Below are 27,379 nucleotides of genomic sequence, written 5' to 3'. Positions count from 1 at the left end.
GTCTTCGTCTCCAACTCTCCGCTCTATTTTGCTTTTTGAAACTTTTGTTTTCTTCTCTTTTAATTTCGAAACCTCTTTTGTTTTATTTATTTATTTCTAGAACTTTTTTTTTTCAATGAATCAAAATTTAAATTCAATTTTGTCCATTTAGTCCATTATTAAGGGGGAAAAGGTAACCAATATGAGTTAGTGCAAGAGGTTTGACGCTTGTTTTGTTTAAGTAAAATCTCGGGTTCGTGTCATTGTAAATGCAGAAAAATCTATGTTGGGAGAATTTTATCTCTTAATAGGTCAATCTGGCTCGATTGGATTAGTAATTATTCAAATGAACTTTCGAATATAAGGACTCACGTCGAAAAAAAAAGTGAGAAAGGTAAAAATGGCATTTTAACCTAAATTTGAGGCTTGCATACACACCAAATCTGTGATCCAGGGTAGATAAGATTTATGTATGTGACTTTGACTGGCCACGTTCCTTTAAATTAATAGATCATAACTGTTTGACCTGATTAATTAATTAGTGTATACGTCACGAAAAATGATAGCATTGAGTTCTGTATGAGATCCTACAGCGAGGATGTGACCTTCTCTCCGGTCCTCGATGATCAACATCCACCACTCAGTGATAGATTGAAAAAGACCCTTCTTATTTTCTGCCATAATTGCGGCGTTTAATTAATCTATCCACCTGAATAATGAGCAGTAAATTTGTCACGAAATATTAACAATAATCAAAGTAATGATGAAATAAAATAAAAAGTAAAAAAAAGAAGAATTTTTTTTTCTCAAGATCGGAAATAATACATAAAAAGTAGTGATTATGATATCAATGAATTAATCAAGATGGAATGAAAGAATATTTATGAAAATAAAAAGACATATTCATTTCCTTATCTTTGTATGAAATAGCTCTTTTATTTTTTTAATGTATACCAACAAAACAACATTAGTATATGACGAAATTTCTTCTTTTTTATTCATTAAAAATTGAATCGAGTATATAATATACTAAAATAAAATATTAAATATAAAGCAAAACAGTATATACAACACTATTTTTTCACTTCATGTATGGACTATATATTATTTATTTTTTATCTCACTAATCTACAAATGAAGTTTTTTTGTAATATTCAAAATAAAGAAATATATATATATATATATATATATATATTAATTTTTATAGAATAGGATTGAGAAAAATAAATATTATGGTAAATTACTCAAAAATCATTTGACTTTTGATCTCATCTCGAATTTATCATGTGCTATTATTAATATTTCACTTTGATGAGAAAAGTAACGAAAGGGATCAAGCATAAAGAGAGAAAGTAATAAATTCGTTTTCTTTTTTATTAATGAAATAATATATTTATTTTAAATTTTGAATTGCCTAATAAAATAAATAGAAATACGAACATAATTGCTTTCTTTTATTTATTTATTTTATTCATCAAAGTTTAAATAAAATATATAAATATAATATAATAAATTATTAGAATAATGAAGAATTAAATAAAAATCGCGAGAGTATGAAATGTTTTCTTATGCTTTCTCGTGTTGCTCGAAACCGGATAACTTTAAAAGCATTTAAGATACAGTCTTTCAGGTGAACACGGCGTGCACTCTAAATTTTGAGATATATAAGAAAATATTTCTAACGGTTTTGAGATAATAACAACGTTCATTTCCAATAGGACACAACAACTTTTATGCTGCAGAATGGTTAATTCGTGGACCTTGCAGATATTAAGAGTTTAACAATTGGGTTTATACACTTGTATACATATATTATATATTGCATATTTCAATAATGTGATTTCTGTTAATTATTGAAATCAGTTCTTTTAAAGATTCTGATCATATTGGATCATGCATGATCCAATTTTATGACTGTATGTCAAAAGAAGCCTGGGCACTGAAAAAATGGGCCTGCAGAGAAGCCCAAAATTAGGGCCATCTCAATCAGGTCACACAATGGGCCACCTTTAGTTGTTAATGGGCCTAAAAAGGCCCAAGATTTGACTGACTAAAACAATGGGATGGGAGAATGAAAACTGGAATTTGGTCCTCCAACTGAACGAAAATGACAAATTGAGTCCTTGTATCACCAAAATTAGTTTCAAAGCAGTGCTCTGCCAGGGTTATTACGGCGTTAAACAAATATTAATTAAAATTATTAAGAGAATAATATGTTCCTAATTGTACGAATTAAGAGGCATAAAAATACCAATTGTTCTATCATACTGAAAAAAAAAACTAATTATTCACAGATAAAAGGTAAATATGTACGTAATATACAAATTAAAATTGCAAATGGGAGCAAATCATCTAAGGGGAAAATATGACTTTTAATTAGGTCCAGATAAAAGAAATTAAAATCGAATGCTGATAACCTCGGAAATTGTCCTGATGGAGATCCTAAAGAGAAAGTAAGACGGCACCGAGAAAGGCGGTTTAATACATCGGTTTTTTTTTTCGCTCAATAAAAAGGCTAGGTCGGATTATTAGTTTGCTGTGGCTGCCCCAATTAAGAGAACTTAACTGCTACGGAATGTTCCTTTCACCATAACTCGCTGAGACTTTAACTCAACTTGGTCACCGCAGCCCCACCAACACACTAGTGAATTAAGTCAAAGGCCAACTGGATCAAGTATTATGGGCCGGCCACCGCCATCCCATAATACACCTACATAGTGGCGAGCTCTACGTCCTCGGTGAGATTTGAACTCGTGATGTTTAAGCGAAACGCTTGATGCTTAACCACTAGACCACCGTACTGGTGGTCATCCGCTTTTGTTTTCGATTTGAATGAAGATGTTCTGATTTTAATTCTCACCGTTGGAATTCTTTTCTCCATTTAAATTTTCATGGGACTTGGAAAAATAAAAAAAGTCCATTTAATTGTAAATTGAATAAAATTTTGCATGCATTCTGTGTGTGTATATATTCAATTATATTTTGCTCAGAGTTTTGGGAATCTTTTACTGAGAACCCCACTTTTCTTTTTCTACGTACAATATACACATATATATATATATTTATGAAATAGTACTAGACATATAAAATATATCAAGGAGACTTTTATTTGGTTTTTTTATTGGGTAATTAAGCATAATTAAATCAAAGTGAATCTTAGAACAGTCATTAATTAATTAGTTGTCTCATTGGATCGGACATCATGTGCTCCCCGCCTTGCCCGCCGATCCACCCCCTCATGCGCATGATCAATCTTCTCTCCCTAATTATGGTTGACGAAAGAGACCGGATCAGTTTTGAGATCCATCAAAGATGTGAATTTAATGCGAAAACATTAATAATGTAACATTAATAACGACCGAGAAATATCCTATACCAGATGATCAATATGGTGGAAGAAGTGCATGAATACATAAAAAGGCAAAAAAAGAAAAAAGAAAAAATTCATTCATGGAAGTGGAGTTTTCTTAGGAAATTAATATGAGAAAGATAGATTGATGGTTTAGTTCTGCACACAGGAACACTTGTACATTCACAATATGCATATACATGATATATAAACACACATATATAAATATTAAATAAGTAAATATATGTATATATGTGTATGTAGGATTGTGTAAGCCCTAATTGAGGAGAAATAGAAAGCCAAGTTGGGAAAGAAAAGCACACAGAGAGACAGCTAGACATGGCAGGCATATCTCCCTTTCTTTTTCCAAAATTTGATTCTATCTCATCTTCCCTGCTCCTCTCATTCTCACCTTAAACCCTTATGATTTCACACAACATAGACATGAAATTTGAACAGACCTGGTCTTAGAAATTATAAATGAAAAATGCTGTTTCCCAATCTCATGATATATATATATATATTTATATAACAAAACCTCACATCAAGTATAGATAAGAATTCATACTGCGAAACAGTTGATTATGTAAATGATAGGTTTGGATCAAACTCATCAAAGATAAGTCTAGTATTGCTTTTCTCCATGCAAAAATTTACTCACTCCACTATATATATAACTAATTAACAACACCCACTAGGGCATATATGTAGTTGCTTCCTCTTGTGCTCCCTCTGATGATTAATTATCTCTGTGTATATATGTTTTATCTCTACATAGTCAAAGTACCATAATAATATATAAATGCTTATATATAGATATTTATGTGGATTATATTATAATTATATTTATCAACTTATGTATCACCATAACTGGTTGTCTCTCTGACACCTCTATCTCTCTCTCTCTCTCTACTGCATTATATTGTCTTCATAAAGTTGAAGCTTCTCGACAGAAAAGCTATAAGCGCCCATTAGCAATTCAGCTCATCAGTTGTTTGCAGTCAGCTCTCACTGACCAAAGCTCTTCTCTCTTTCCCTTCTGTCTCTCTCTCTCTCTCTCTGACCATTCTCTCTTCAGTCTATACTCTTCTTCTTCTTCTTCTTCACCACTCATACTCACTGTTCTATATATAAACCCAAAGATGTCGGGAAGAAGGTCAAGATCCAGGCCAGGTCAGTACCCTTCCAGCGGTAGCAATGTCCCTGCGATCACCGAGGATCAGATCCGTGACCTCGTCTCCAAGTTGCAGCAACTTCTCCCCGAGCTCCACAGCCGGAGTTCCGACAGGGTGCATACTCATTGCATATCCTCCTCGTTTTCAAGTAGTTCAAATTTCAAACATATATATACATATACATTTACGTACATATGTATGAACAGTTACACATAGATCGGTATATATATATAATATATATATATAGTTAGACCTAGAGGCACATTGTTATTGTTATTGTTATCATAACATTTAATTATGCTTCTAACATAAAACTTAACTTTTCAAGTAATAGTTTCTATAGAAGGTCGTTAAAAATATCGTGGCTAGCGAGGCTGACATTCTCTTAATTAAGACGCATGGTGATTAATTAGGTAGAAAAATTTTCAAGTATTATGCTGACCATACATATTGCATGCACGTGAGTGTTAATGTCATGGACTGATATATTGATGCGTTAACAGGTCTCGGCTGCGAAAGTTTTACAGGAGACATGCAACCACATCAGAAGCTTGCAGAGAGAGGTCGATGATCTGAGCGAGCGGCTTGGCGAACTACTGGCGACCAGTGACTCGGCAGAGGCCGCCATCATCAGAAGCCTACTTTCCCCATGAAGTTCCATACAACACAGTTTTTTTTTTTTTTAGTTCGGTTAAATAATTCTAGTGAATGCAATGTAATTGGATAAATTAATAGACCAGTTTGATCCTTTGATCCTTTCCTTCATCATTGCCTTCATGACTTATATATATTATCTCTCGGATAAATTTCCGTTCATGAATTTGCAACAAAGCTTTAACTCGAAAACATGGAGAAACTTCATCGAGCATTTTCATATACATATAGCACATCAAGATCCAGTCAGATGTTTGAGAAAACCATCGAAATTGAGAGACGTGATTCGAGAACATTAAGTTGGGCCTTTTTATCTTTGTTTTTTGATATTTGTGGATCAAAAGCCCGCAGATCTTCTGTCGAATATAAGCATTTCAGGATTGGGCCAACGAATCCATTGGATTTGGGGTCATCCCCATATTTATTTTCTTTAATTTTATAAAAATTAGTATCTAGAGAATTAATAATATACTTTGAGAGACTTGAATATAAATTTATAATACGATATAAAAGGCTCTTTGATGATATAATGGTTGAGGCACAACGAGTACTCACATGGTATTCTTTCATTTATAAAACACGAGTAATTAAAACCGAGAAGTTACTGACGTAAAAAATCAATGCATAATGCATGATATAATTTTTTTTTTCAATTCGATCAATTGCAAATGAAATTTAACGTGGAGTTTTAGGGAGAATTGCTGAGATGTCTCAGTATTATCATATAATAACCTGGAATCGCAAGTAATTAAATAAGAGAGGACCACTAAGGGTATGCTCTTTGGAGGGTGTATTATAGGAAGGTAACAATTTGGTAACCCATGACATGTCAATAAACTTAATGGTGTTTTCACCCAAAAAATTTAAACTTAATGGCGTGTTAGAACAAACATGAGCCTTCCTAATTTAGTCTCATTTAATGTTATTTTCATGTTTGTACATGCCAATCCATTCATTACCCATTATAAGCGAAATACATTTATCTCCAATCCATTCTTCTTTAATTAGTTTCCATTATCAACGAGTACAGACAAATACACTAGAAAATTATTCAGTAATACTATATAGCCAAGCAGTGCGATAAATAGGTACTATTGAAATGGGCAATAAACCATAATTATTGTTGTTACTTTTCGAAATGGTATTATTGGTTCTCTCTCGCTTGTCATTATTTATTTCATCATTATCAAATATCCTAATAATCTTCAAGGTACTTGAATCGTAGAATTTCTTCAATCATCTTTGTATATGCAGTTCATTGTCGTTAAATTAGCCCGATCTAAAATTAACATTCGACACTATATTCAATGTAATATATATACTTATAAAGTGCAAAAAAAAAGAAAAAGAAATCTTCAGGTATCATTAAATTTTGAAAACTAAATTAATAAATGAAACATATTATTTTTTCCCCACTTTTGGGAAATTTGTTTTCTTATAACAATAAAATTAAATGCAGTTAATAATTGATAAAATGGCTATTAAATTATCCAACTTTAGCGGAAAAGTCTAAAATGCCCTTCAAAAACCCGGGAGCCAGAGCGAGCGACCTCTACTCTTGTACATCGATTTTTTCGATTAAGTGGGAGACCTGTGGTCTAGCAAAGAGATAGAGAAAAGGAAATACGGAGATATCGGAAAGTTTCATCAGCACAAGAATCGAACCCGAATCTTTTTTTTTTTTAAGAAGAGAGCTCTCCTTCGGGGGCATTTTGGTCATGACGCGCAAGGATTACCAAAAGAGAGTTGGCCCCCCTCGCCACCCGGCGGAGGGGAAGAGGGAGAGGGGAGAGGGGTCTCTTTCCTCCTGGTCTCGTCTGCTTCTGCAACTTTTGAAACCGCCTCTCGTGTTGAGTTGTCTCAACGTTCATCTCTCTTCTTTCTCCTCGTCCTATCTGATCAGTCTCCAGTGGAGGAAGGGGGAGAAGAAGAAAAAGACAGCAAATTACCCACACATACAGTGAGAGAGGGAGAAGATGTCTATCCATGTCTGAGACTGAGAGACTGCCATTTTTGCAGGGCTGTTTGCTGCTTTCCTCTGTTCTGCAGGTTCACAGCTCCAACCCAGTGTGTAGAAGGAGAACAAGAAGAGGGAACACAAATGGGCAATTGCTTGAACTACCAGGCTGCTGCGTCCTCCGGTAACACTTTCGTCCCCTCTCCGGCCTTACCTTGTTTTTCGCTCTGTTCTGTTCGACACGTTCGTGATATGCTCTGTTTTTTTATAGCTCTCTGCTGATCATATTTTCAGTGACTATTTCGAGTCGGATTTTTGGTTAAATTTTGAAACTTTAATCTGTTTATGTGTCTGCTTATACGGAAACCATTGTCGACGTGTTGATTATATATATATATATATATATGATCATGAACAATGAACATGATAGAAGGATTGATCTGCGTGATTAATTTGAACAAGGGAACTGTGTGTGCTTTCAGCTTTTTGATATCATAATTACCGTATCAACGGTATTTGCCATTTGCTGCATACATACACTTCTCTCCTTCTGTTTCCCTTCACCGGAACCATCAGCCTCTCTCTCTTCCCCACCAGCACGTCCGGCCTTGGCTGGGCGCATCCGAGGTCGTATCTCGGTCTCTGTTCTGGTGTGTGGACCCCGCCATATATACCTTCTGGCGATGGCCTCTCCCCACGCCATCGCTTTTGCTTTCTCCTGGCGAGGTTCTGCTCCCTTTCTTTCTCTGCTCTCCAGTCCTGTTTGGGAGTCTCTGGGTCGGCTCATTGCCGGGCCGATCCTCCACTGTCCATGATTACGAGTTTGGTCATCCCCTGCCGCTGTACTTGACCGGAGCTTCACCGGTGGAGTTCCGGACAGAGCAAAGGCTGTGTGGCTGAGAGGTGGTGCATGACCACCAAGAACTTCTATCTCTTGGTTGGGTCTAATGGCCTTTGGGCCTTTTATGGATCCTTTACACTTCAAAGACTGTTTAATCAACCGGCCCTACCAGGCAAAATCCGATGTTTGAGTCGGTTTATCCGATAATTCATCCGCTTCAAAATTTATCCAATTTTTTGGAACAAGACGACTGAAATTTGTGCATTATATTACCTTTTGGACTCGCATAATCCTTCTTATCTAAGATATAAAAATTATGTTATTAACATCACCCCGAAAATAATAATAATAATAATAGCAGTAAAGTTATGTTATGATATGCTATTAAACGCAGCCTTGTGTCTCAACTCTGCCATCATCAAACAAAAAGTTGACAACTTTTTGATTATAAGGAAGCGAATAGTTTAATATAATGAAATAGAAATTATAATATTTAATAAAGGAGTGTGACTAATTCACTGAATATCAAACCTGAAACCTTTTAATTACCGGGTGATGACGTGTGACACTACCCTATCCTTTTTAATAAAAGCTGACAACTTTAATCATACCAGAAAATCTACTTTCCATTAACATCACATTGTTAATATGCAAAGACACAAGAAAGTAAAGATACTGATAATTAGTTGTCTCTTGAGAGTTACTCCACCTTGTCAAAAAAAAAAAAAAAACAAGAAGAAGAAGATGCATTCCATTAAGTGAAACCTCTAAGAAGAAGATTACTCCAAGGGGATGTACTAGCTGGGACATGATCATTGAACTTGCGGTGGATGTGGTTGAAGATAAGATTGCATGGACTGTCGAAGGCGATGGTGATCAACGAGTGAAGTCGTGGGGAAGAGAATGATCTATCATTTTGAAGCCTAAAGGACCTCACAATAGCTATTTCAAGATCCTTTGAAATGCAAGGTTCCGGAACGCCAGTTGCCTGTCTGGTCTTGGATGCTCCATAAGAAGTTTTAATAGTCACATCCAAACTTGCTAATTAGAGGAAATATTGTCTCAGTAAGGCAACAAATATTTGATTTGACGTATCTCAAAAGCATCGTCTTGCTCGATATGGATCTTTCCATAAGAAAATGAATTTGCCTTGGCATATCGGTGCTATTGTAACTATCAAATCAATAAACTATAAACTATAAATTATATCATCATCTGACAAGTTTGAGCTTTTTGTGTTAGTTGACTGGCAATATTTCTTAATAGAAAGAGTACAAGGAAGAAGAATTACCAAGAAGACGCATCACCGTACCCTTCTTGTTCATCATCCATTACGCGGGTGGGCCGAGCCATTGAATTCAAGAGCTTATGTCAGAGAACAACTTGAAATAGCCTGCCAAAGCTCTCTTTTTCTCAATGGGCGCTATTGAACACTCGAATTAACTCAACCAAGCTCATACTTGGTAAACTAAATCAAGATTGAGTCGAGAAGATTAGAGCTTGGTAGAGGAAAACGAAAGATTGATCCCTTTACTGACATAAATTATCAGGCCAATTTGGGACAGCTACATACCCATCCATAATATGGCATATGCCAAAGTCACTAAAGTAGAAAGTGTGCACATTCCATAATTAGACACAGTAATGACTGATAAGACTGTCATTATGTAATAGTGAGTAATTTTCCATTAAATGTAAATATTATTACATTTTGCAATGACAAAGACACATTAATCGTCCATTATTGAAGATCAAGGAATGAAGCACGAAATATAGAAGAGGAGGGAATCCTTATTCTTTTCCTAGTGTAAGGAAGAAGAATCACGCAAGAAGACATATCATTGTAACCTTGTTCATCATTCATTGCATAGGTGGGCATACATTACAAACCATCAAATTCAAAAGCTTATGTCGGAGATCGGCTTGAAATAGCCTGCCAAAGCCCTCTTTTTCTCAATGAGCGCTATCGAATGTTCCATAATTACAAAGTCACTAAAGTGGACAGAGTGGATATTCCATAATTATACATAGAAACATTACGTAACAATAATGACTGATAAAACTGTCGTCATATATTGGTGAGTAATTTTTCATTAAATGAAAATATTGTTGGATTTTACAATGACGAAGATACATCAATTGTCCATTATCGAAGATGAAGATCCTGGTTCCATCCTCGTCGAAGTTGTTTATTGAGCATAGCAAAAGAAAGTAAAATGGATCATTACAAACAAACCTCAAAGGACAACGGGGTATCTCACAATCAAACATGGAAATGTTACATAACAGTACTGACATGCTTCCTTAATTTGCCCCGGTAGAAACATGCTTGTGCTGTCTCTAGTCCTAGTTCCATCCTCGTGCAGTAGTTCATTAGCAATAGCAAATGCAAGTGAAACCGCTTCTCCAGTTGTAGTTTCTAAAGAAATGGATCATTGCAAACCTCAAGGGACAATGAGGGTATTTCACGAAAACATTTGTTGAATAATGTAACAGTAATGACTAATAATGAAACATCTCACCATTATATGTGGAAGTAAGTTTTCTAAATAGATGGAAATGTATCCTCGGATATTGCAATAATAGTCCATTGTCCAGTATCAGAGAGCAAGTACAAAGTTGACAGGACATTTGCCTCGTCTAACTTATTCTTAAATCTATGTAAAATTCTTATTTGAACGGTGACTTTCCTTCATATCTTCTTGTAAATCAAAACTGAATCATTCTTTCTTAATTCGCCACAACAAAAATAGTCTTGTGCTATCTCAAGATCCTAGTTCCGGCTCTTCCAAGTGCCTTATTAATAATAGCTAAAGAAAGTAAAAACCACTTCTTCAGCTGCAGCTTCAAGAGAAATGGATCATCACAAGCCTCAGAGATATGGGTTGTACGTAGATATCAAGACAAGGATCAAACATAGCATTAACTTGACTTAATCACGGCTTTTCCATTTTTAGAAACTTTCAGTGCCAAATTCACCGCCTATGCTATTTCAAAACTCAATTGAAGAGACGAAGTTGAAGGAGATGAATGGTGATTTCCTAGGCTAATGGTACGAGTCAAATAAGCCTGTGAAATTTCTACTGGACCTACAAGAGATTGGATCATTCTCCGATGCAAATATTCAAGCTGTTAGGGAATGAGCGTAATTATCTTATGTATACGATGTGAGCCCACATGAACTAGCAAAATCTTATGTTAAAAATTTCCGTTGAGCAGTTGAAACCTTCTTCAATCGAAAAATTCAAGTTAATTGGATGATGAGCTCAACCATTTTATATATGCAGGATTTTTATATTTGGCCAGGATTTTCTTTTTACTTCTCCGATGTGTTTGGTAACTCTCAATAAATTAGCGATTATTGGTGCCTTAGCCTCAAAGGTTTGTAATATTGGGAGATAGAATCTTAATCAAGATCTGACCATAGTTTTCATAGCTTTGGTCTTACAGGTAATGCTTATGCTCTTGTGAAATATACTCCACATTAAACTGGTCTAATATAGAAAACCATTAAAGAAAAAATAAGTAGGCGCAATCAACGACTGATGAGACTCCGCTAATTTTTCGAGTTGCTGAAAGCAGCACACACTAGGATTAATGATCATAGGTTGCTGAAGTACGTCCAGTGAGACTTTTCAGATCCCGGTCGATCAGGAAATATACCTGTCTCACGTAAGGAAGAGTGTTCTCGAATTAGTAAGGCGAACCATTCTGGCTATTTCGATACTCTGCGTCTTTATTCTCATTACATCAATTACTAATCTTCCGTCATTTACTGTGAAGCGTCCATGATAGCCTGCTCACTTGCTGTTATAGATAACTTCATTTTGGTGCTTGAAGCAACATATGACTGTCTCTGAGGCTGGTTATCCTTCATGAAATTATGATATGTAGTTTTAACCATGATTTCTTTTCCCCATTATGTTTTTCTTCCTGTTATAGTTATTACTCCAATAATATAATTACGATAACCTGTACATATTCGGGTTTGGATCGCAGCTAACATGCGTTTGATTTTTCTAATAGGATCAGTTGAAGTACTTACCCCGGCAAGCAGCCTCTTCTTCACTCCTACGAGTACCACAACCTCCATCGATAGTGGAAATGGCAGGTCTACTCCAAGGTCCGAAGCTGAAATACTGGCATCCCCTTACCTGAAGGTCTTCAAGTTCGACAGGCTGAGGGTCGCCACTCAGGACTTCCACATTGATGGCCTTCTTGGAGAAGGAGGATTTGGGTGCGTCTTTAAAGGGTGGCTCCATCAGTTGACCCTTCGTGCTACGAAACCCGGGAAAGGTATGGCTGTTGCTGTCAAGAAGCTTGTACCCCATGGAACTCAAGGTCATGAGGAGTGGCTTGTAAGTTCTCTCTTGTGCCATAAGGATTGCTACCATCTTCTTTGCTTTGGGCTGCATTTGCAGCAAACGAATAAAAGAATGAAATTGATATATAAAAGAGATCGGTATATAATTAACGATAAGTACCTTGTGATTGCCTGATCTGTCTCCCAGTCTGAAGTAAACTACCTCGGACAACTTCATCACCCGAACCTTGTCAAGCTCATTGGCTACTGTCAGGAAGGAGAGCACCGGCTTTTGGTCTACGAGTACATGCCTAGAGGCAGCCTCGAGAGTCATCTTTTTGGAAGTGAGTCACTCTTTCTTCTCCCATCCCAACTTCATAAATTGTAAACGTGATGTGACCTTCTGGCCATGGCATCTGAACATACCCTAATGTAATTGCAGCCTGGCCACAACCGCTTCCCTGGGGAGTAAGGGTGAAAGTAGCGATCGGTGCTGCTCGTGGGCTCGCCTTCCTGCATGAATCTGAACAACCAGTCATATACCGTGATTTCAAGGCTTCTAACATCCTGTTAGATATGGTAAGTTGAAGACTTTAGAAAAGTCTACATGCTCGCCTTGCTGTGTTGATGTATTATGTATATCGGGAGATTAGCTGAGAAGAGGTCAATATTGCAGGATTTTAATGCGAAACTATCTGACTTTGGGTTGGCGAGGGCTGGCCCTACCGGAGATCAGACTCATGTATCGACCCGAGTAATGGGTACTCAAGGCTATGCTGCTCCGGAGTATATCCAAACAGGTATGAATGAATTGTTGTTTCTGAACTTCTCGATTTTCCGGTGGTTTTTAATACAAAACACAATGCCATGATGTACTTTGCTTTTCAGGGCGTCTGACAACGAAGTGCGATGTCTTCAGCTTCGGAGTTGTGCTCTTGGAACTGCTGTCAGGCCGTCGAGCAATAGACGGGACTAAGGTTGGGATTGAAAGGAACCTCTTGGCTTGGGCCAGGCTCTATATCTCCAGCACCCGGAGGCTCTTCCGAATTGTGGATCCTAGACTGCATGGTAGGTTCTCTCAGAAGGGAGCCTACATGATGGCGCTTCTTGCGATGCAGTGCGTGGGAGAGGCAAGCCAAAGGCCTTCTATGAGCGAGGTGGTGGTGATCCTCGAGAGGCTTAGCGTCCCCACTGACAAGTACAAGTGATGGGGACCTTACCCGGGCTCAAGCTCAGAGTTGAAGTCTCCTGCCTCGAGTTCGACGCAGAACTCTCCTTCGCCTGTTAATTCGACTGCTCCCATGGGATCTCCACTAGAAATGGCAGCAGCACTCCCCATGAGATCTCCTCTCCGGCGTTGATGAACTCTCCATCTTCCATACTCTTTGCTGCCGACAAAGTCCAGTGCGGCATTTTCATATTAAATTGCAAACCATCCAGCATGATAATTGGTTTTTGATGTGCTTATTACCGTCAAAACAGTACTCTAGTCTTGTGATTATCTCGCAAACTTAGGACCGTGTTTTAAGTCGATGTCTGCGCGCAACTAGTCCTAGTTCACCCAAAATGGACCGTGTTTATATATTTCCGAGAAAGCAAAACTCTTCATGGAATATTGGCGTTAACATTCCATACCAGCAACACTCAAACTCTGTTTCGTGCATAATGATCATTCCTGGTTGAGAAAACTCAAAATAGAGGGCTCATCTTAAAATAAATAAAACTACAGGGACCATTTATAAGAAAATTAAAAAGTAAATGGAGTTAATTGAAAATAGACCAAACATGAATTTGATTTTGCGTTTTTCCCCACAGAACTTTTCATCTTGTAGAAAACGAAATACGGGAATGGAGAGAAACGTCAACGACAGCCTTCTCTGAGGAGGTTATTCATGTCAGCTTCTGGGTATTCGATGACTCCCTCTCTCTCTCTCTCTCTCTCTCTCTCTCTGCGTACATCCTCCCGATCCGTTCTTGTTACGGCTTCGATTCAAAATCTGTGTAATTCTGCGTTGTTCGATTTAGGAAAAAGCTCACCTTTTTTGTGGGCAATCCGTTCGAGAACCTACCTGGGTAAGCAATTGCATTCGTTTGTTCTTGCAGAAACTAGCGATTGGGGATATTTGGGGAGCTGGGGTGTGTGATTTTGGGGGGAGATGGTGTTGGTGTTAGCATTGGGGGATCTTCACATTCCCCACAGGGCACCTGATCTGCCGGCCAAGTTCAAGTCCATGCTCGTTCCTGGAAAGATCCAACACATCATCTGCACCGGAAATTTGTGCATTAAGGTTAATGTTCCACTGCTCAATCCCATTGATTTATCAAGTTTTTCATCATTTTATGTTTTGCTTTGTGCAGTCTAGTGATTGTCTTCTCTGTGATCATAGAGGATCTGCTCGGATTGGTTTGGTGTCATTTAATTCTTTTGTTAAGCTTATGGAAGCTTGGGTTAACTGACCCTGTTGGAGTAGGAGCCTTTTCTTTCTGAGGTTATGATGAATACGAACAGCATGAATAAATTGAGCCCTTCTAAGATTGGACATGTTTGAGTTCTTTTGTTGATTGTGAGCGAGTTTGGATATCATTGTGTGATTTGAGGTTTTGGAAGAAGTATTTATAAAGGTGAGGTGAGGTTTGGGGTGTTGTCAGCGGAGAGCTTCGTCTATATGAAGTGCTAAGACGTAACTTTTGCATCTCATGATTGCCTTGCAATGCTTATATTGAATGGTCATTGGGTTCCGGCCTTACCACTGAGGGACTGCTCCCCTTCAGCATGCTAATACTTCGATACTTGCAGCTTTATGAGTCTGTTTGGATTGTGAAAGCAAAGATTAACCAACCCCAACTGTTCACTGGGATAAAGGACTGTACCCTATTCTATCGATTCTTTCACTATTGGGAGCCATACATGTATCTGACTTATGGTTTCCAAATGTTTTCCTTTAAGCCTGAGGAAGTCCATCACCTTTAATCTCCGTTCTGTCTCTAAATTTGTTCATCTGCACCTTGGGGCTACTTTGTCATGTGTATATTTGCTAAAAGCTCATTCCGTTACCTACCAAATTGTGATTTCTTGGTTTCTCAAGGGTTTATTTCCATCTTCTATGGGATTTTTCTCAAAATGGCAGCTCTTCATGTCTCCTCTGTTGGTTCTAATCGATGAGATATCCCCTGTTTTGACATATTTGCCGAGGTCCTCCTTGTATGGCTGGAGTTCCTATAAATATGGGTGCTTGCAGTCCAAAGGCCTCGCAAAAGTTGTGCATTTTATTCTCTTTGTTATGAGTTGTCTCTCAAAAGAATTGTCATTTAGTTGCAATCCTCTTCTTAATTTTTATAGTGTAAGGGTGCACGCAATCATACATATGTGATCTCTGAAATTTTGTGAGGCACTGGTTTGAATCGATATTGCAATTAACAAAAACCTTTCTCCTGTTAGTTTTTCTAGTAAACTAGAAATGTTTCTGTTAGCTGAAAATTTTATCTGTGATATTGGTTCAGGAAGTTCACGATTACTTGAAAACTCTCTGCCCTGACTTGCATATTACCCGGGGTGAATACGATGAAGATGCTCGCTACCCTGAGACTAAAACAATAACCATTGGTCAATTTAAGCTCGGATTGTGTCATGGTCATCAGGTTTGTTATAGCCTTCACACTTCACTTTTGTTTTTCTCTCTTCCTTTTCATATAACATGAATCCCCTTGTTTTTGGCTATCAGAATTCAGAATTAGGACATATATATCTCATTGTTTTGCCACTCTTGGGCATCCTTTGCAAGTGTTAGGTTGTTTGTCTATTTATTCGTTGTAATCCTCTTCCATAGTACTTGTTTTCAAATGACTCACTAGTTTAATCTGATAATTTCCATAAACAGTATAATGATATCGACTACTTGATTCATGAAGGTTATTCCATGGGGCGATCTAGACTCACTAGCGATGCTTCAGAGGCAGCTGGATGTAGACATCCTTGTGACTGGCCACACCCACCAGTTCACAGCCTACAAGCACGAGGGAGGGGTCGTTATAAACCCGGGGTCGGCCACTGGGGCCCACAGCAGCATCACCTATGATGTGAACCCAAGCTTTGTGCTCATGGACATCGATGGGCTCCGCGTGGTGGTCTATGTCTACGAGCTGATCGACGGAGAGGTGAAGGTCGATAAGATTGACTTCAAGAAAACCACTGCCACAACCGCTCATTGATGATCTTTTACCTTTTGTTTTAGAAAATGTTTGATAGGAACTCCTAAAGACCTGACTCAAGGTATCCTGATGGTGGACTACTCGTGTTATTGTGCAGTAGTGGGGCTTCAGTTTCGAGCTTGATTTACTGACCATTCTGGTGGGTTTTTTTTTATGTCGGGCATCTTTCGGAGTTGATGTTTGCCGTTATATAGAGTGCCTTGGTTGCCATTGAAATCTTCTTGTGGTTTGATATGGAAAGTTGATTAGTTTCTAATATTTTTAAGGCCTTAAGAAGTTGTTGAAGAACCATTGCTCTCATCCCATGTCTTCAATTCTTGAATGCCCGAAGACTCCATTCTCCAGAGCAAACCTCTGCTCTCTGCTCACATTTGCCCAAAACCCACTTCAAGAACTCACCTTTCTGCTACAACGATGCAAGCAAATACGCCAACTGAATCAAATCCATGCACACCTGATCACGACCGGCCTCGTCCAATGGCCTCCTTTAGCAAGCAAGCTTGTTGCGTCTTTTGCTTCGAGTCCATTCCCAAATGCCGTTTCCACGGCCCGTGCAATCGCAAGTAGTGTCCGAGGCCTCGACGCTTATACCTGGAACACTCTGATTAGAGGTCACTTGTACAGACACGACCATAAAGGTGCAATCTTGGTGTACTCCCAGTTGCAGAGGTCAGGTTTCGAGGTTGATAGTTACACGCTTTTGTTCGTCATAAAGGCATGCGGGTCAATGCCCGGTATCAGTCTGGGGAAGCAGATTCATTCCCATGTCTTGAAGTCGAGCTTCATATCGGAGGTCATAATTCAGACTGCCCTGATGAACATGTACTGCTCATTCGATGAACTCCGCAGTATGAGGCAACTGTTCGATGAAATGCCTCACAGGGACGCAGTTGCTTGGAATGCCCTCCTCTCCAGTTACTCCTTGAGGAAATTCCCTCTCGAGGCTCTTGACGTATCGCATGCCATGTTACGTCAAGGCGTGGCACATACTGGTGTGACTTTGGTTAGTGTTATCTCATCTTGCTCGGCGCTGAGACTTTTGAGGGAAGGAAAATCCGTTCACGGGTACTTGGTGAAGAAACTTCTCAATATCGATGTGTTCATTCATAATGCGCTAATAGAGATGTATTCAAAATGCGGGTCCTTAATAAGCGCTTCCCGGATTTTTCATTCGATGCTTGAGAAAACCATTGTTTCGTGGACGTCAATGATTAATGGGTATACCCACAACAATTGCCTCAATGAGGCAGTTTGTCTGTTCAGAGAAATGGAGTCCACGAATGTGAAGCCCGATGAGGTTACCCTGCTGAGTGCCATTTCCTTGTGCTCTAAGTTGGGGAGAGTCGAACTCGGGGATTGGCTCAGTCACTGGGTGGATGAAGTCGCGCTCGGGAGGAGGAGCGTCTCAGTGGCGAATGCTCTCATAGGTATGTATTCAAAATGCGGTAACATAATTAAAGCTTGCCAAATGTTCGATTCGATGGAGGAGAGAACGTTACTGTCTTGGGCTGCTGCGATTCACGGGCTAGCGATGCACGGGCATGGAGTCTATGCTCTTACACGGTTCGTTCAGATGCTGAGAGAAGGACTGAAACCCGATGAAATCCTTTTCCTCAGCGTGTTGTTTGGTTGCAGCCACTCGGGTTTGGTAGATGAGGGAAGGAAATGCTTCAATTCGATGAGAAATGACTACGGAATTGAGCCGTGGGTGGATCACTACGGGTGCATGGTGGATCTTTTCTGCAGGGCCGGGCTGGTCAATGAAGCAGTTGAGTTTGTTTCTGACATGCCAATCGAGCCTGATGAGATCATATACCGGATGCTGCTCGGGGCTTGCCAGGACCACGGGCTCAGCAGCCTAGCAGGCTGGGTTCAGGAGAAACTGGCTCAACTGGGTCCAAGAAATTGCGAGGACTACGTCCTGCTGTCAAACTTCCATGCTTCGATGGCTGAGTGGGACGTTGTCAGGGATGTGAGAAAGGAGATGGAAGCTCGGGGAGCTTATAAAACGGATCCCGGGTGTAGCTTCGTCGAAGTAGAAGAGCATGTACAGAGCATCGATTGAAGTACAAACAGATTTTAGCTGTAACTTGGCATCTAAGCAATCTTTCTTCCTGCCTTTCCTTTTTCTCCTTTTTTTTTTATAATATTCTTCTTTATTTTTTAATTATAGTGACAATGAAGAAAGAAATATTACTTCCTTGTCTTGTTTGGTTGGTGAATATTAGAATTTTCCACTAGCTCACATCTCGATTATTGACTCATCAAATCCTAAAAATATTGATGAAGTCAACACCCAGTACCATATAATTATAATTAAAAATAATAATTTTCTTAATTAACTAAAATTAACCTTATATGATCAGTCCAGTGATTGAATCGCATGACTCAATAGGAAAAAATCTGAGTCACTGTGAAATCACGGAGGAGAATAAGTGCCACTTGCATGGTCTAGGTGACTTACCCGTCGTACCAGTTTACACGGTTTTCACGTACGATTAATTGTGTAAAGTGCGAACGGAAAAGGAAACGGGAGTTTACTATTTCATTAGCTGTCATAACTAACTTGAAAACCCTGTCTGCTTAGCTTCAAAGTTACTTTATTTCCAGATTCTATCAATTTGTTTTCTAATAAAATCACAATCTAATCTTCCTTGCCAACTCCATCTTATCAGCTTTCTCCATATAAGATTATCTCCAACTCCTGTCTATCTCGCTTGATCTCTCGATATGTCCAGCCATACGATCCTTTCTCACATCTGCGAGGCATGGCAGCCCGAGAACTACGTTCCTCAGTCGACCCCTTCCTCGCCTTTCGATGAGTTCTTGATCGAACTATACGTCAACTTCATGTACGTACCGTCACCATCATCAATGGCGGGTCAGGGCCGAGGAGAGGAACCCATGCAAGAAAACGACTCCATCCTGAGTCCCACGGTGTACAAGTCTTTCAGGCACAGGCGTGAGCATCTCATCAAAGACTCGACGTCATGGTCCATGATATCCAACATGCTTTCCCAGGTGAGCGTGCCCTACCATGTCCAGCCCTTCATGATCGGGAAAATCTCTGAGGCTGCGTGTTCGATCGCCTCAGCCTCAGAGAACCTCAGCCTCAGGATGCTTCCAATGGTAGTCTCAATTCTGGTCGTGGTGCCAGTGGACGAGGAATCCGAGTTATGCACAGAGAAAGAAAGCGATTGGTCATGTATCGAGGGACTAGAGAAGGTGAGGGTAGAGAAAGATTGTATCGGTAACAGTAGTGATAATTATCAGTGCGTAATCTGTCTCGAGGAGATTCCGGTAGGGAGTGAAGCCGTCTCGATGCCCTGTTCGCATTACTATCATGGAGACTGCATTGCGAATTGGCTGCATAGGAGTAGCCTCTGCCCCTTGTGTCGGTTTCAGATGCCGCTGAGCCGATCAGAACAGGAAGCGCAATGATTCGGAGTTTGGATTCTTGTTGGGTGTCTTCAAGATTCATCCTTTATTGTTCCAACACATCACTCCGTTTTGTAATGTTATCAGGCACTTTAGACCAGTTGGCATGAATATAAGCCATGTCTCTGTTCAATCTAGATTTTTTCGTGGACTCCGAATCAAACTCATCAAAGACAAATCGGGTTCAACCTGCCCCATCTTCAGTTTATTGTTTCTGTTGGAATGATTTTTCTGTTGTTCTCCAACTATTAGGATGATGATTTGGTGGTTATTTCTTTATTTCTAAGCGAAGAATTTGGTAGGTTAGTTATATCGGGTCAATCCGAATCACCATATGCCAATTTCCAACAAAAGAACACAATATGATAACATAAATTGACCCAACAAGACATGAAAAGCCTATCAAAAATAATGTTGACACGATTGTCCTCCTTTTCTTAGATAAGCTGGTTATTCCATCAGCTGCTATACATAAGAACCAAGATGCCTTCTTCACCAACGCAAATTCAATCAAACCTAAGACTGGAGTTTCTCCAGCTGATTCTTTAGGCCGTGAACCTATACAGCATGATGTGCTTATACGTCTCTCCGGGATTCACAATCTGGGATGGGAAGTTTGGGTGGTTCACCGAATCGGGGAACCCCTGAGTCTCCAAGCAAAGTCCGGCGTACTTCTTGTAAATGGCTCCTCCTTTTCCCTTCTCGTTTTTCAACATATTGCTCGTATAGAATTGGACCCCGGGCTGGTTACTCCACAGCTCCAGCTTCCTTCCTGAGACACTTTCCTTCACGACTGCAACCCTCTTCAAGTGGGCATTGCTCGTCTTATCGAGAATGTAATTGATATCATAACCATTGGGAAGTTCGTTTATCTGGCTTCCTATGGGTCGGGACTGGAGGAAATCAAACGGTGTTCCTCTAATGTCTTTGATCTCTCCAGTGGGGATGAGTTTGTCGTTTACTGGGGTGATTTTGGAGGCAAAGAGCTGAATTTTGTGGGAGAGGATATCGCCGCTGTTGTGTCCCCTGAGGTTCCAGTATGTGTGGAGGGCGAGATTCACGGGAGTTGGCTTGTTAAGGGGCTTGGATTCCATTTTCACACCCAACTTGTTCCTCCCTATCAGCATGTACTTAACGGATACCCAGAGGTCTCCAGGAAAGCCTGTTCCACAAGCAAAAGAAAAACTCGATCAATTTGTGAATGTCCTAACATCGAAAGTGACTGGTATTACGAGAAAACTCGGTCCAATTTGTGGATGTTCTATCATTGAATGTGACTGATATGTACGACCGCTATATATTATATTCCATCATAACAGTTCTAGGCTTCAGACAGAAGTCAGAACCGATAAACAGAACCAATAACTCCATGCCATGTTAAGTGACTGATCACCCGTTACAAGAGTCCAAACTTATAGGATTAACGATAAGCATCAGCTTCACATCGATCACCACATAAGGATAGAATTTAGTTCCCATCGCCTACGACAAATGAAGGGTCTGATTTTTTCTTTACCTTGTTCACCATCGAAGCTTTTGTAAGTGAATGTCACGTGAGACTCCGTATTGTAGCTCTGTACATCCCATATGACATCGGAAAAACCTACTAGACCGCCTGGTATGTTCCAGTGGTCCAGAGTAGACAAATCTGGTTAATTTGGAGATTTGGATCGATACCAATGTATGTACAGAAATAAATAAGACTGGGAAGAAGACATGCCATGTAAAGTGTTGTTCCCATCATTGGCGGGTAACTTGTACCGGACGCCATTGAGGGTGAACTGGGCCTTCCCAATCCTGTTGGCGACGCGCCCGACCAGGGCTCCAAAGTAGGTTGTATCATTCTGCAAAAACAAAACAGATTCAAACACGAGATGAATTCTGTCCGACAACCACTTCATGAACAAAGCAGAGTCCGGGATGGTCCGCATCAGTCTGCCAGAAACCTCAAGTGCGGGAATTTAGATCAGATTGTGACAGTGTAAAGGGATTAAGAAGAGGATCACCTTGTACCCAGCGAACGTATCGTATCCGAGTATTACATCGGATAAGTTACCTGGCAATGAAAACAGAAGACAAAATCACGACAAGGACATTAATCAAGTCCCATCAGTACCGACACAAATAAACATACGCGCCAAAGCCTTTAAGTACATTACAACCTGTCCTCGTAACCTTTTTTTCTGAATATCCGATGATATGACGGGAAGTAATTATCAGTTACAGAATATTTGACAGAAACAACCGATTCTTTTCACACACTAAACTACATGAAAACGGGAGTTCGTATCGAATACCGTCTTTGTCTGGGAGGATGACGGAGAGCATGGTGGCGCCATAGTTCGTGAACTGCAGGGTGAGGTCACCTCTCCTCAGCACGTAAATCCCAACACCTTTCCTCGCTTCACTGACAACGACATTGTGAGCTGCTAACAGCAGAGACAACAGAAAGAGAGGAGCAAAGCTCATTGCCTTCACAGCCGCCATTGATGTCCGCCAATGAAGCTGATGAGCGCTGCCAAGAACAAAAAGGATTGTTGGATATGATTCTACACAGATATATAGAGATTTGGTATGAGAGAATAAGAAAAAATCGGGATTAGCATCAAATCAATGTACCATCTTAGGATCCCACGTAAGAAAAACAATTTTGGAATTAAAGTTAAAAAAAAAGGGGGGGAAAAAAGGAAAATCTGATTTGTATCTTATGGATAAGGATGATAGAAAGAAATTTTGGAAATTCATGCTCATTGATGTCATGTCATGCGCGACTGCCGGTAACGGCTGGGAGAGGGAAAATGAGAGATTTGGGTGAGAAAGTAAGCAATAGCGGCGTGACAGTCGACGGATAGATATCTGGTGGTGCTGCCTCTTTTTTTTTTTTTTTTTGGGTGGTATCGGGGGTCCCGCTCGGGCAAATCATTCGAATTGATGATTAAAAGTTAATAGAGTGGATGAGTAACACTCAACTAACAGATCGTCCGACTTATCAAATGATATATATTTTGATGGAAATTGGTATTACCTATACAGATTAGAGATGAGAAGGGCTAGCAATTAGGTAAAGAATCCTTTGGCAATCACATGATTTATTTCAATTCTACAATTATGGTCTGACTTAAGCATTGTAAGTCATTGATTCAAAAGAAAAGCATGTAGACCAGCCAGTTGTTTTCAAACCCGGGTTTGACAGAACAAGCTCGAAGACGATTCAAGAACATATCCGATGTTCAAGCTACCCTCCAAGCTCGGTCGACTGCCGCATGGCACTACCTTACCTTACTAAGACAAATGCTCATAAAAGGAATCATTTACTCAGATCATGAGTGATACATCATACGTCACTATCAAGAAAGGGATGTGGATATAGACGTGGCTCATTCAATCCCTATCCTAACTGATTATTGCGTCTAACACGTGAATTATCATGGATAATTAATTGAAAATTACAGCTAACATTACACCAGAAAATAAAGGTCGAGTTATGGTTCTTAATTAATTAAACATGGTACACCGCTATACAGTTTCTACTATAAGCAGAGGCTCGACAGACAGTTTTGGGATTAATGAATCAAGTTAACACAGGACAAACACTTCAACACCTAAGATGTACATCCGCTCGCACACAATATCAACCGATGCATGACAAATTTGAAAATGAACCGGCTCACTGCACTCTCGTAGTTCGGTCTCACAACAATTAAATCTTACACCACACTTCTTCACAACCATATCTGCTGATAGAATGAGATCACCACCCTCCTTAAATAGAACTCGGTACTTCCTGAAAATCACCTTCGCCACTCGGCCTTTGCTGTGAAATTTCAAGAGAATCCCGTGTGAAATCAACAGGCAGGCGATAGACAACTAATTTGTCAGACAATTGGACTATGTAAAAATTATTAAAGTTGAACGCAAGAACTACCTCATTTGAGGATCTTATAAGAAAATCATAACAAGATCTATTGTTCTAGCCAGAAAATGAGAGAACAGCATGGAGTTTAGGTGTAAGAGCAATATTTCCATACCGGGCACTTCTCTCTTGTCGCTTTTATTTCCCCCCTTGCCACCTGATAATTTTGCCTTTTGAGCTGGAAGAGGCGAATGGCCCAGGCTGTTAGTTGAAGAAGGTAGAGAATGGCGCCTCGAGAGGTTGCTTTTCTCCGAACCGTCCTGCCCAAACCTAGGAGAGCCCTGCGCTCTCAATTTTGCCTTGGCAGATTCAGTTGCTGCCATATAACTAGGCAGAGTCGGGCTAGGAGTGCTTTGTAACCCATTCTCAGCAACCTCTTGTTTTGCCGTAAGAGAATTTTTCCTGCTTATCCTGACGTGCCCATTGCTTGAATCATCCTTATGGTTTGAGCACTCGTAAGTACCATTTGATAATGGAGTGCTTTCATCTTTCACACCATTCTCCACTGATGGCTTTGTCTCCTCAGTAGATTTGTCACAAAAATATAGATTGACCTCATCATTTCTTTTAATGGGTTCTGGAGTATTTTCTGCATCAAGGAAATCACGAGGGATCATAACTGCCTCTTTCTTCATAATCTCGCCATGAGAACTCTTGCTCCGTTCAAGAAGGGCATCTCCTGAACTAATAATAGATGGCTTCTCCAGACTTCCACGAGGCTTCTCATCTTCAACCTCAGACTGGACAGTATTCTCTAAGACAGGATTATGAACCCTTCTCAGACTACGCTTGACCTTCTCAATCTCATTCTGTGGACTTTCCTGCTGCGGATCAGCAGAGCCATTCAAGACCTTTCTGAGGTTCCGTTTAGGCTTCTCAACTTCAGAGGATGACAGAGTTGTGAGAATCTCTGTGTTTGAGGCAGAAGCTCTCCGAATTGTGCGCTTTGATTTCTGTGTTTCAGCTTCCAAAGTTTGATGCTTTCTCTGAGGTTTCACTAACTTTTTGGGTTGAGGACATGGTTTCCAGAAAAAGGATGCTGACCAACGCTCCAACCACATTGAAACTGAATTTGGTTCAGTAGGGTCATAGTTGATGCGGAGTGGCGACACATTGGGTGATGAAGCCAAAAGCTGAAACAGATCAAGTAATTGCAAGCTCAATTTTAAAGGAAACAAGAACTATACTAGAGGGGGAAACCAAAGATAGCAATCTCACATGCCCCACTTCACCCAGCTGGATATCTAATTACTATAGAATGAGCTAATGAGGATGGCAAAATGTGTATCACCTTACGAACAAAAGCATTGACAGAAAGCTTAGCCATCTGTTTGGACAAATTAACTCCAACAGGATCCACAAGCTTTCCCTGTAATTTATATCAATAGAGAACTGATTAATCTAACAAGTATTAAGGCAGGAAAAATACTCATTGTCATTAAAATCAAACAAAATAGGATCATAACAATCAGCTCATTCTAGGAAAAGGTTGTCATATATCACAAAGGACTGCATACAGGTTAGTGTAAATTACCTGAGGTTTTCCAGTAGTGTAAATTTTACGCACTTCGAGTGTGAATTCAGACTGCCGAACCAATCTTCCTCTGACAAGTGCCTGCAACTTTACTATTCCCAGCATAGAGCATAAAGTAGCCACAGCTTGTCTTCTAACCAAATGGCCACGAATAAGTGCCTGCAACCTAATTATTCCCTTGAGCGCTTGGAATGCACGGCGAGCCTTGACAAAGCATGCATAGGTCAGAGCAAGTAGGTCAAGTTGTAGTTAAATCAGAAGACACAAATTTTCCGGTATGTTAGCCACTAATCCACTTCATTTATTCCGGAACAGAACATTACCAAATAACCCCGAAAGGCAGCCTGTGCCTTTGTCGCAGCCATCTCTTCCTTGATTTTCTCTGGATCATAAGGCACCTCTTCAGTTGTATCAGTTTGCACAGCCATATCTCTATCATCCACAGATGCTACCTCCCTATCATGAGGTAAATTTGGAGCATCCTTAATTTCCAACTCCTTTTCCCTCTCATTATGACCATAAGTTCCAGCGTTTGGCTGGGAAGCCGCAACAGAACCCAAACTCGGATCAACTTCTGGTGCCCTGGCAGGAACGACAACCTCCCTGGCATTCAAAACTTTCTGCAAATAGAAGATCAGCATCACATGATGGAAGCATCGAGAAATTCATTGATAAATCGATATTTAGCTTAAGCTTTGTTGGAGACATGAATAATATGTAAAGAACTTATAATTCTTCTATAAGTTACTCCCATATGCATCAGTGAAGAATGAAACATCACAAAATTGGAAGGGATGCAAGTATGTCTTTGTGTATACGCACACTAGATCAAACAGAAACTAAAAAAAATACGATTATACATGAATATAATTGTTTAACAACATGTGCATGCAATAGCAATATGAACGAAATTAATGTCACACCTCTCCCTTTCTGGAAATACTGTGTTTCGATGATTTCTTCCCAAACAGTATAGTCTTGATCCATCTTCCTGGCGATTTCCCCATTGTTGGAAGCTGAAACGCTGTAAACACAATGCCAGAACCTCAGCCCCTGCACATTCCATAGCAACGCTGCATGAGCTAAGTATGTAAAAATTCCAAACCCGGTCACCAAGCTACCCAGCTACTAAGCAGGAAAAGAATTCCTGGAAGGGAAATCTTACATATCTATTTTCAGGCAGTCCCCTGTCCAATCAAGACATTTATTTATGCACTTCGTTAATGCAAGAAATTAACCAGCCTAAGAATCTAGACACAGGCCGCTGGTGTCGGCAAGATCCACTCAATTGAGAGGTTAACTACAGCTTTGGACTACCAGATACAGCAATAATTTATTAATTCTTCTTCCAGATTCCGAATTCTTCTTTCGATACAAATTGGCCAAATAACATATGGAGAAAACCCCCCATTTAATTAACCCGCACCTCAATTAACATCAACAACGTGCCTACAATCCTAGTGAAGTCACATCCACAAGGGAACTTGCACTACCTCTGACTAAATGTCCATGGTAAGCAATTTCTTCTATCGGCACACTATATACAGCTGATGAACTGAACTAAAATGAGCTCGCAATAGGACGCTGATTCGGAAGACCTAGAAACCGCGACGTTCAGTCACAGGACGTTACCGAACTAAGCTGTGCATAGGAAGGCAAGATAAGCTCCAGATCTGAAGCTCACCTCACAAATGTGCTATCGCGGAGCTCCAAATCTACCATTCCTGGACGGAAGAGGGAGGGAAATGAGCAGAAGCAGCAGCATCGAAGCAGATGATCGAACAGCGCGAAATTATGAGCATGAGAAGAGATCGGAGAATGTCTTATAGAAGAGAGAGAACCGACAGAGAGAGAGAGAGAGAGAGAGTGGTGAGGAGAATGTTACCATTACTGTGCTTGCAAATCAAGGCAGAGTGATCTCCTTGCAGCAGAGAGAGAGAGAGAGAGAGAGAGTCTGCAATCAATTCTCCTACTGAGCTTCTTCAGCTCAATGCAGCGAGCAATAGAAATTTCTGAAATTTGAAAAT

At 39.8% G+C, this 27,379-nt stretch overlaps 7 protein-coding genes across 12 annotated transcripts; 5 read left to right on the top strand and 2 right to left on the bottom strand.

Moving 5' to 3' along the window:
• Window positions 1-4,284: 4,284 nt before the first annotated feature.
• On the top strand, window positions 4,285-5,268 carry LOC116215230 (transcription factor PRE3-like). Its single transcript, XM_031550865.1, has 2 exons — window positions 4,285-4,617; window positions 5,007-5,268. The coding sequence occupies exons 1-2, from the start codon at window positions 4,471-4,473 to the stop codon at window positions 5,154-5,156; spliced, it is 297 nt and encodes a 98-aa protein (XP_031406725.1). The 5' UTR covers window positions 4,285-4,470; the 3' UTR covers window positions 5,157-5,268.
• Window positions 5,269-6,910: 1,642 nt separating this feature from the next.
• On the top strand, window positions 6,911-13,815 carry LOC116214054 (probable serine/threonine-protein kinase PBL3). Its single transcript, XM_031549294.1, has 6 exons — window positions 6,911-7,298; window positions 11,982-12,313; window positions 12,467-12,602; window positions 12,701-12,837; window positions 12,935-13,058; window positions 13,147-13,815. The coding sequence occupies exons 1-6, from the start codon at window positions 7,259-7,261 to the stop codon at window positions 13,464-13,466; spliced, it is 1,089 nt and encodes a 362-aa protein (XP_031405154.1). The 5' UTR covers window positions 6,911-7,258; the 3' UTR covers window positions 13,467-13,815.
• Window positions 13,816-14,072: 257 nt separating this feature from the next.
• Window positions 14,073-16,723, top strand: LOC116214055 (vacuolar protein sorting-associated protein 29). 3 transcript variants are annotated; one of them, XM_031549296.1, is made up of 4 exons: window positions 14,073-14,164; window positions 14,362-14,546; window positions 15,760-15,897; window positions 16,168-16,723. In XM_031549296.1, the coding sequence occupies exons 2-4, from the start codon at window positions 14,415-14,417 to the stop codon at window positions 16,465-16,467; spliced, it is 570 nt and encodes a 189-aa protein (XP_031405156.1). In that variant the 5' UTR covers window positions 14,073-14,164; window positions 14,362-14,414; the 3' UTR covers window positions 16,468-16,723. The 3 variants fall into 3 exon arrangements, with proteins under 3 accessions (XP_031405156.1, XP_031405157.1, XP_031405155.1); XM_031549297.1 differs by lacking the exon at window positions 14,073-14,164 and adding an exon at window positions 14,168-14,259; XM_031549295.1 differs by lacking the exon at window positions 14,073-14,164 and having other exon boundaries at window positions 14,182-14,546.
• LOC116214053 (pentatricopeptide repeat-containing protein At2g29760, chloroplastic-like) lies at window positions 16,687-18,669 on the top strand. The gene has a single exon (XM_031549293.1). It carries the CDS (start codon window positions 16,772-16,774, stop codon window positions 18,530-18,532), a length of 1,761 nt encoding a protein of 586 aa, XP_031405153.1. The 5' UTR covers window positions 16,687-16,771; the 3' UTR covers window positions 18,533-18,669.
• A 528-nt stretch (window positions 18,670-19,197) lies between these two features.
• Window positions 19,198-19,908, top strand: LOC116213586. The gene has a single exon (XM_031548599.1). It carries the CDS (start codon window positions 19,198-19,200, stop codon window positions 19,906-19,908), a length of 711 nt encoding a protein of 236 aa, XP_031404459.1.
• Window positions 19,909-20,246: 338 nt separating this feature from the next.
• On the bottom strand, window positions 20,247-22,760 carry LOC116213972 (aldose 1-epimerase-like). Of its 2 annotated transcripts, XM_031549152.1 has the most exons (6): window positions 22,525-22,760; window positions 22,203-22,420; window positions 21,912-21,961; window positions 21,626-21,749; window positions 21,422-21,520; window positions 20,247-21,067 (listed from the first exon to the last, which is right to left on the bottom strand). In XM_031549152.1, exons 2-6 carry the CDS (start codon window positions 22,390-22,392, stop codon window positions 20,451-20,453), a joined length of 1,080 nt encoding a protein of 359 aa, XP_031405012.1. In that variant the 5' UTR covers window positions 22,393-22,420; window positions 22,525-22,760; the 3' UTR covers window positions 20,247-20,450. The 2 variants fall into 2 exon arrangements, with proteins under 2 accessions (XP_031405012.1, XP_031405013.1); XM_031549153.1 differs by lacking the exon at window positions 22,525-22,760 and having other exon boundaries at window positions 22,203-22,500.
• Window positions 22,761-23,363: 603 nt separating this feature from the next.
• LOC116213971 (protein IQ-DOMAIN 31-like) lies at window positions 23,364-27,379 on the bottom strand. 3 transcript variants are annotated; one of them, XM_031549149.1, is made up of 8 exons: window positions 27,238-27,379; window positions 27,037-27,076; window positions 26,276-26,405; window positions 25,676-25,972; window positions 25,353-25,556; window positions 25,110-25,187; window positions 23,934-24,951; window positions 23,364-23,719 (listed from the first exon to the last, which is right to left on the bottom strand). In XM_031549149.1, the coding sequence occupies exons 3-8, from the start codon at window positions 26,357-26,359 to the stop codon at window positions 23,697-23,699; spliced, it is 1,704 nt and encodes a 567-aa protein (XP_031405009.1). In that variant the 5' UTR covers window positions 26,360-26,405; window positions 27,037-27,076; window positions 27,238-27,379; the 3' UTR covers window positions 23,364-23,696. The 3 variants fall into 3 exon arrangements, with proteins under 3 accessions (XP_031405009.1, XP_031405010.1, XP_031405011.1); XM_031549150.1 differs by lacking the exons at window positions 27,037-27,076; window positions 27,238-27,379 and adding an exon at window positions 26,985-27,003; XM_031549151.1 differs by lacking the exons at window positions 27,037-27,076; window positions 27,238-27,379 and adding an exon at window positions 26,846-26,966.

Source organism: Punica granatum, chromosome 7 (assembly GCF_007655135.1).
Source record: "Punica granatum isolate Tunisia-2019 chromosome 7, ASM765513v2, whole genome shotgun sequence".
Lineage (NCBI taxonomy): Eukaryota > Viridiplantae > Streptophyta > Magnoliopsida > Myrtales > Lythraceae > Punica > Punica granatum.
Note: the sequence above shows the minus strand (reverse complement) of the source record. Positions and strands in the feature narration are given on the sequence as shown.

What these genes read in the sequence shown, in the direction of transcription:
- LOC116215230 (XM_031550865.1), top strand. Translation starts at nt 4,471, where the DNA reads ATGTCGGGAAGAAGGTCAAGATCCAGGCCAGGTCAGTACCCTTCCAGC. An exon ending in ACAGCCGGAGTTCCGACAGG is followed by an intron (nt 4,618 to 5,006) that starts GTGCATACTCAT and finishes ATGCGTTAACAG; the next exon opens with GTCTCGGCTGCGAAAGTTTT.
- LOC116214054 (XM_031549294.1), top strand. Translation starts at nt 7,259, where the DNA reads ATGGGCAATTGCTTGAACTACCAGGCTGCTGCGTCCTCCG. An exon ending in AAGGTCATGAGGAGTGGCTT is followed by an intron (nt 12,314 to 12,466) that starts GTAAGTTCTCTC and finishes TCTGTCTCCCAG; the next exon opens with TCTGAAGTAAACTACCTCGG. An exon ending in CGAGAGTCATCTTTTTGGAA is followed by an intron (nt 12,603 to 12,700) that starts GTGAGTCACTCT and finishes ATGTAATTGCAG; the next exon opens with CCTGGCCACAACCGCTTCCC.
- LOC116214055 (XM_031549296.1), top strand. Translation starts at nt 14,415, where the DNA reads ATGGTGTTGGTGTTAGCATTGGGGGATCTTCACATTCCCCACAGGGCA. An exon ending in CCGGAAATTTGTGCATTAAG is followed by an intron (nt 14,547 to 15,759) that starts GTTAATGTTCCA and finishes ATATTGGTTCAG; the next exon opens with GAAGTTCACGATTACTTGAA. An exon ending in GATTGTGTCATGGTCATCAG is followed by an intron (nt 15,898 to 16,167) that starts GTTTGTTATAGC and finishes TGATTCATGAAG; the next exon opens with GTTATTCCATGGGGCGATCT.
- LOC116214053 (XM_031549293.1), top strand. Translation starts at nt 16,772, where the DNA reads ATGTCTTCAATTCTTGAATGCCCGAAGACTCCATTCTCCAGAGCAAAC.
- LOC116213586 (XM_031548599.1), top strand. Translation starts at nt 19,198, where the DNA reads ATGTCCAGCCATACGATCCTTTCTCACATCTGCGAGGCATGGCAGCCC.
- LOC116213972 (XM_031549152.1), bottom strand. Translation starts at nt 22,392, where the DNA reads ATGGCGGCTGTGAAGGCAATGAGCTTTGCTCCTCTCTTTCTGTTGTCT. An exon ending in CATCCTCCCAGACAAAGACG is followed by an intron (nt 21,962 to 22,202) that starts GTATTCGATACG and finishes TTTCATTGCCAG; the next exon opens with GTAACTTATCCGATGTAATA. An exon ending in AAGCTTCGATGGTGAACAAG is followed by an intron (nt 21,068 to 21,421) that starts GTAAAGAAAAAA and finishes CTTGTGGAACAG; the next exon opens with GCTTTCCTGGAGACCTCTGG.
- LOC116213971 (XM_031549149.1), bottom strand. Translation starts at nt 26,359, where the DNA reads ATGGGGAAATCGCCAGGAAGATGGATCAAGACTATACTGTTTGGGAAG. An exon ending in ACACTACTGGAAAACCTCAG is followed by an intron (nt 25,188 to 25,352) that starts GTAATTTACACT and finishes TATAAATTACAG; the next exon opens with GGAAAGCTTGTGGATCCTGT. An exon ending in CGACAAGAGAGAAGTGCCCG is followed by an intron (nt 23,720 to 23,933) that starts GTATGGAAATAT and finishes GAAATTTCACAG; the next exon opens with CAAAGGCCGAGTGGCGAAGG.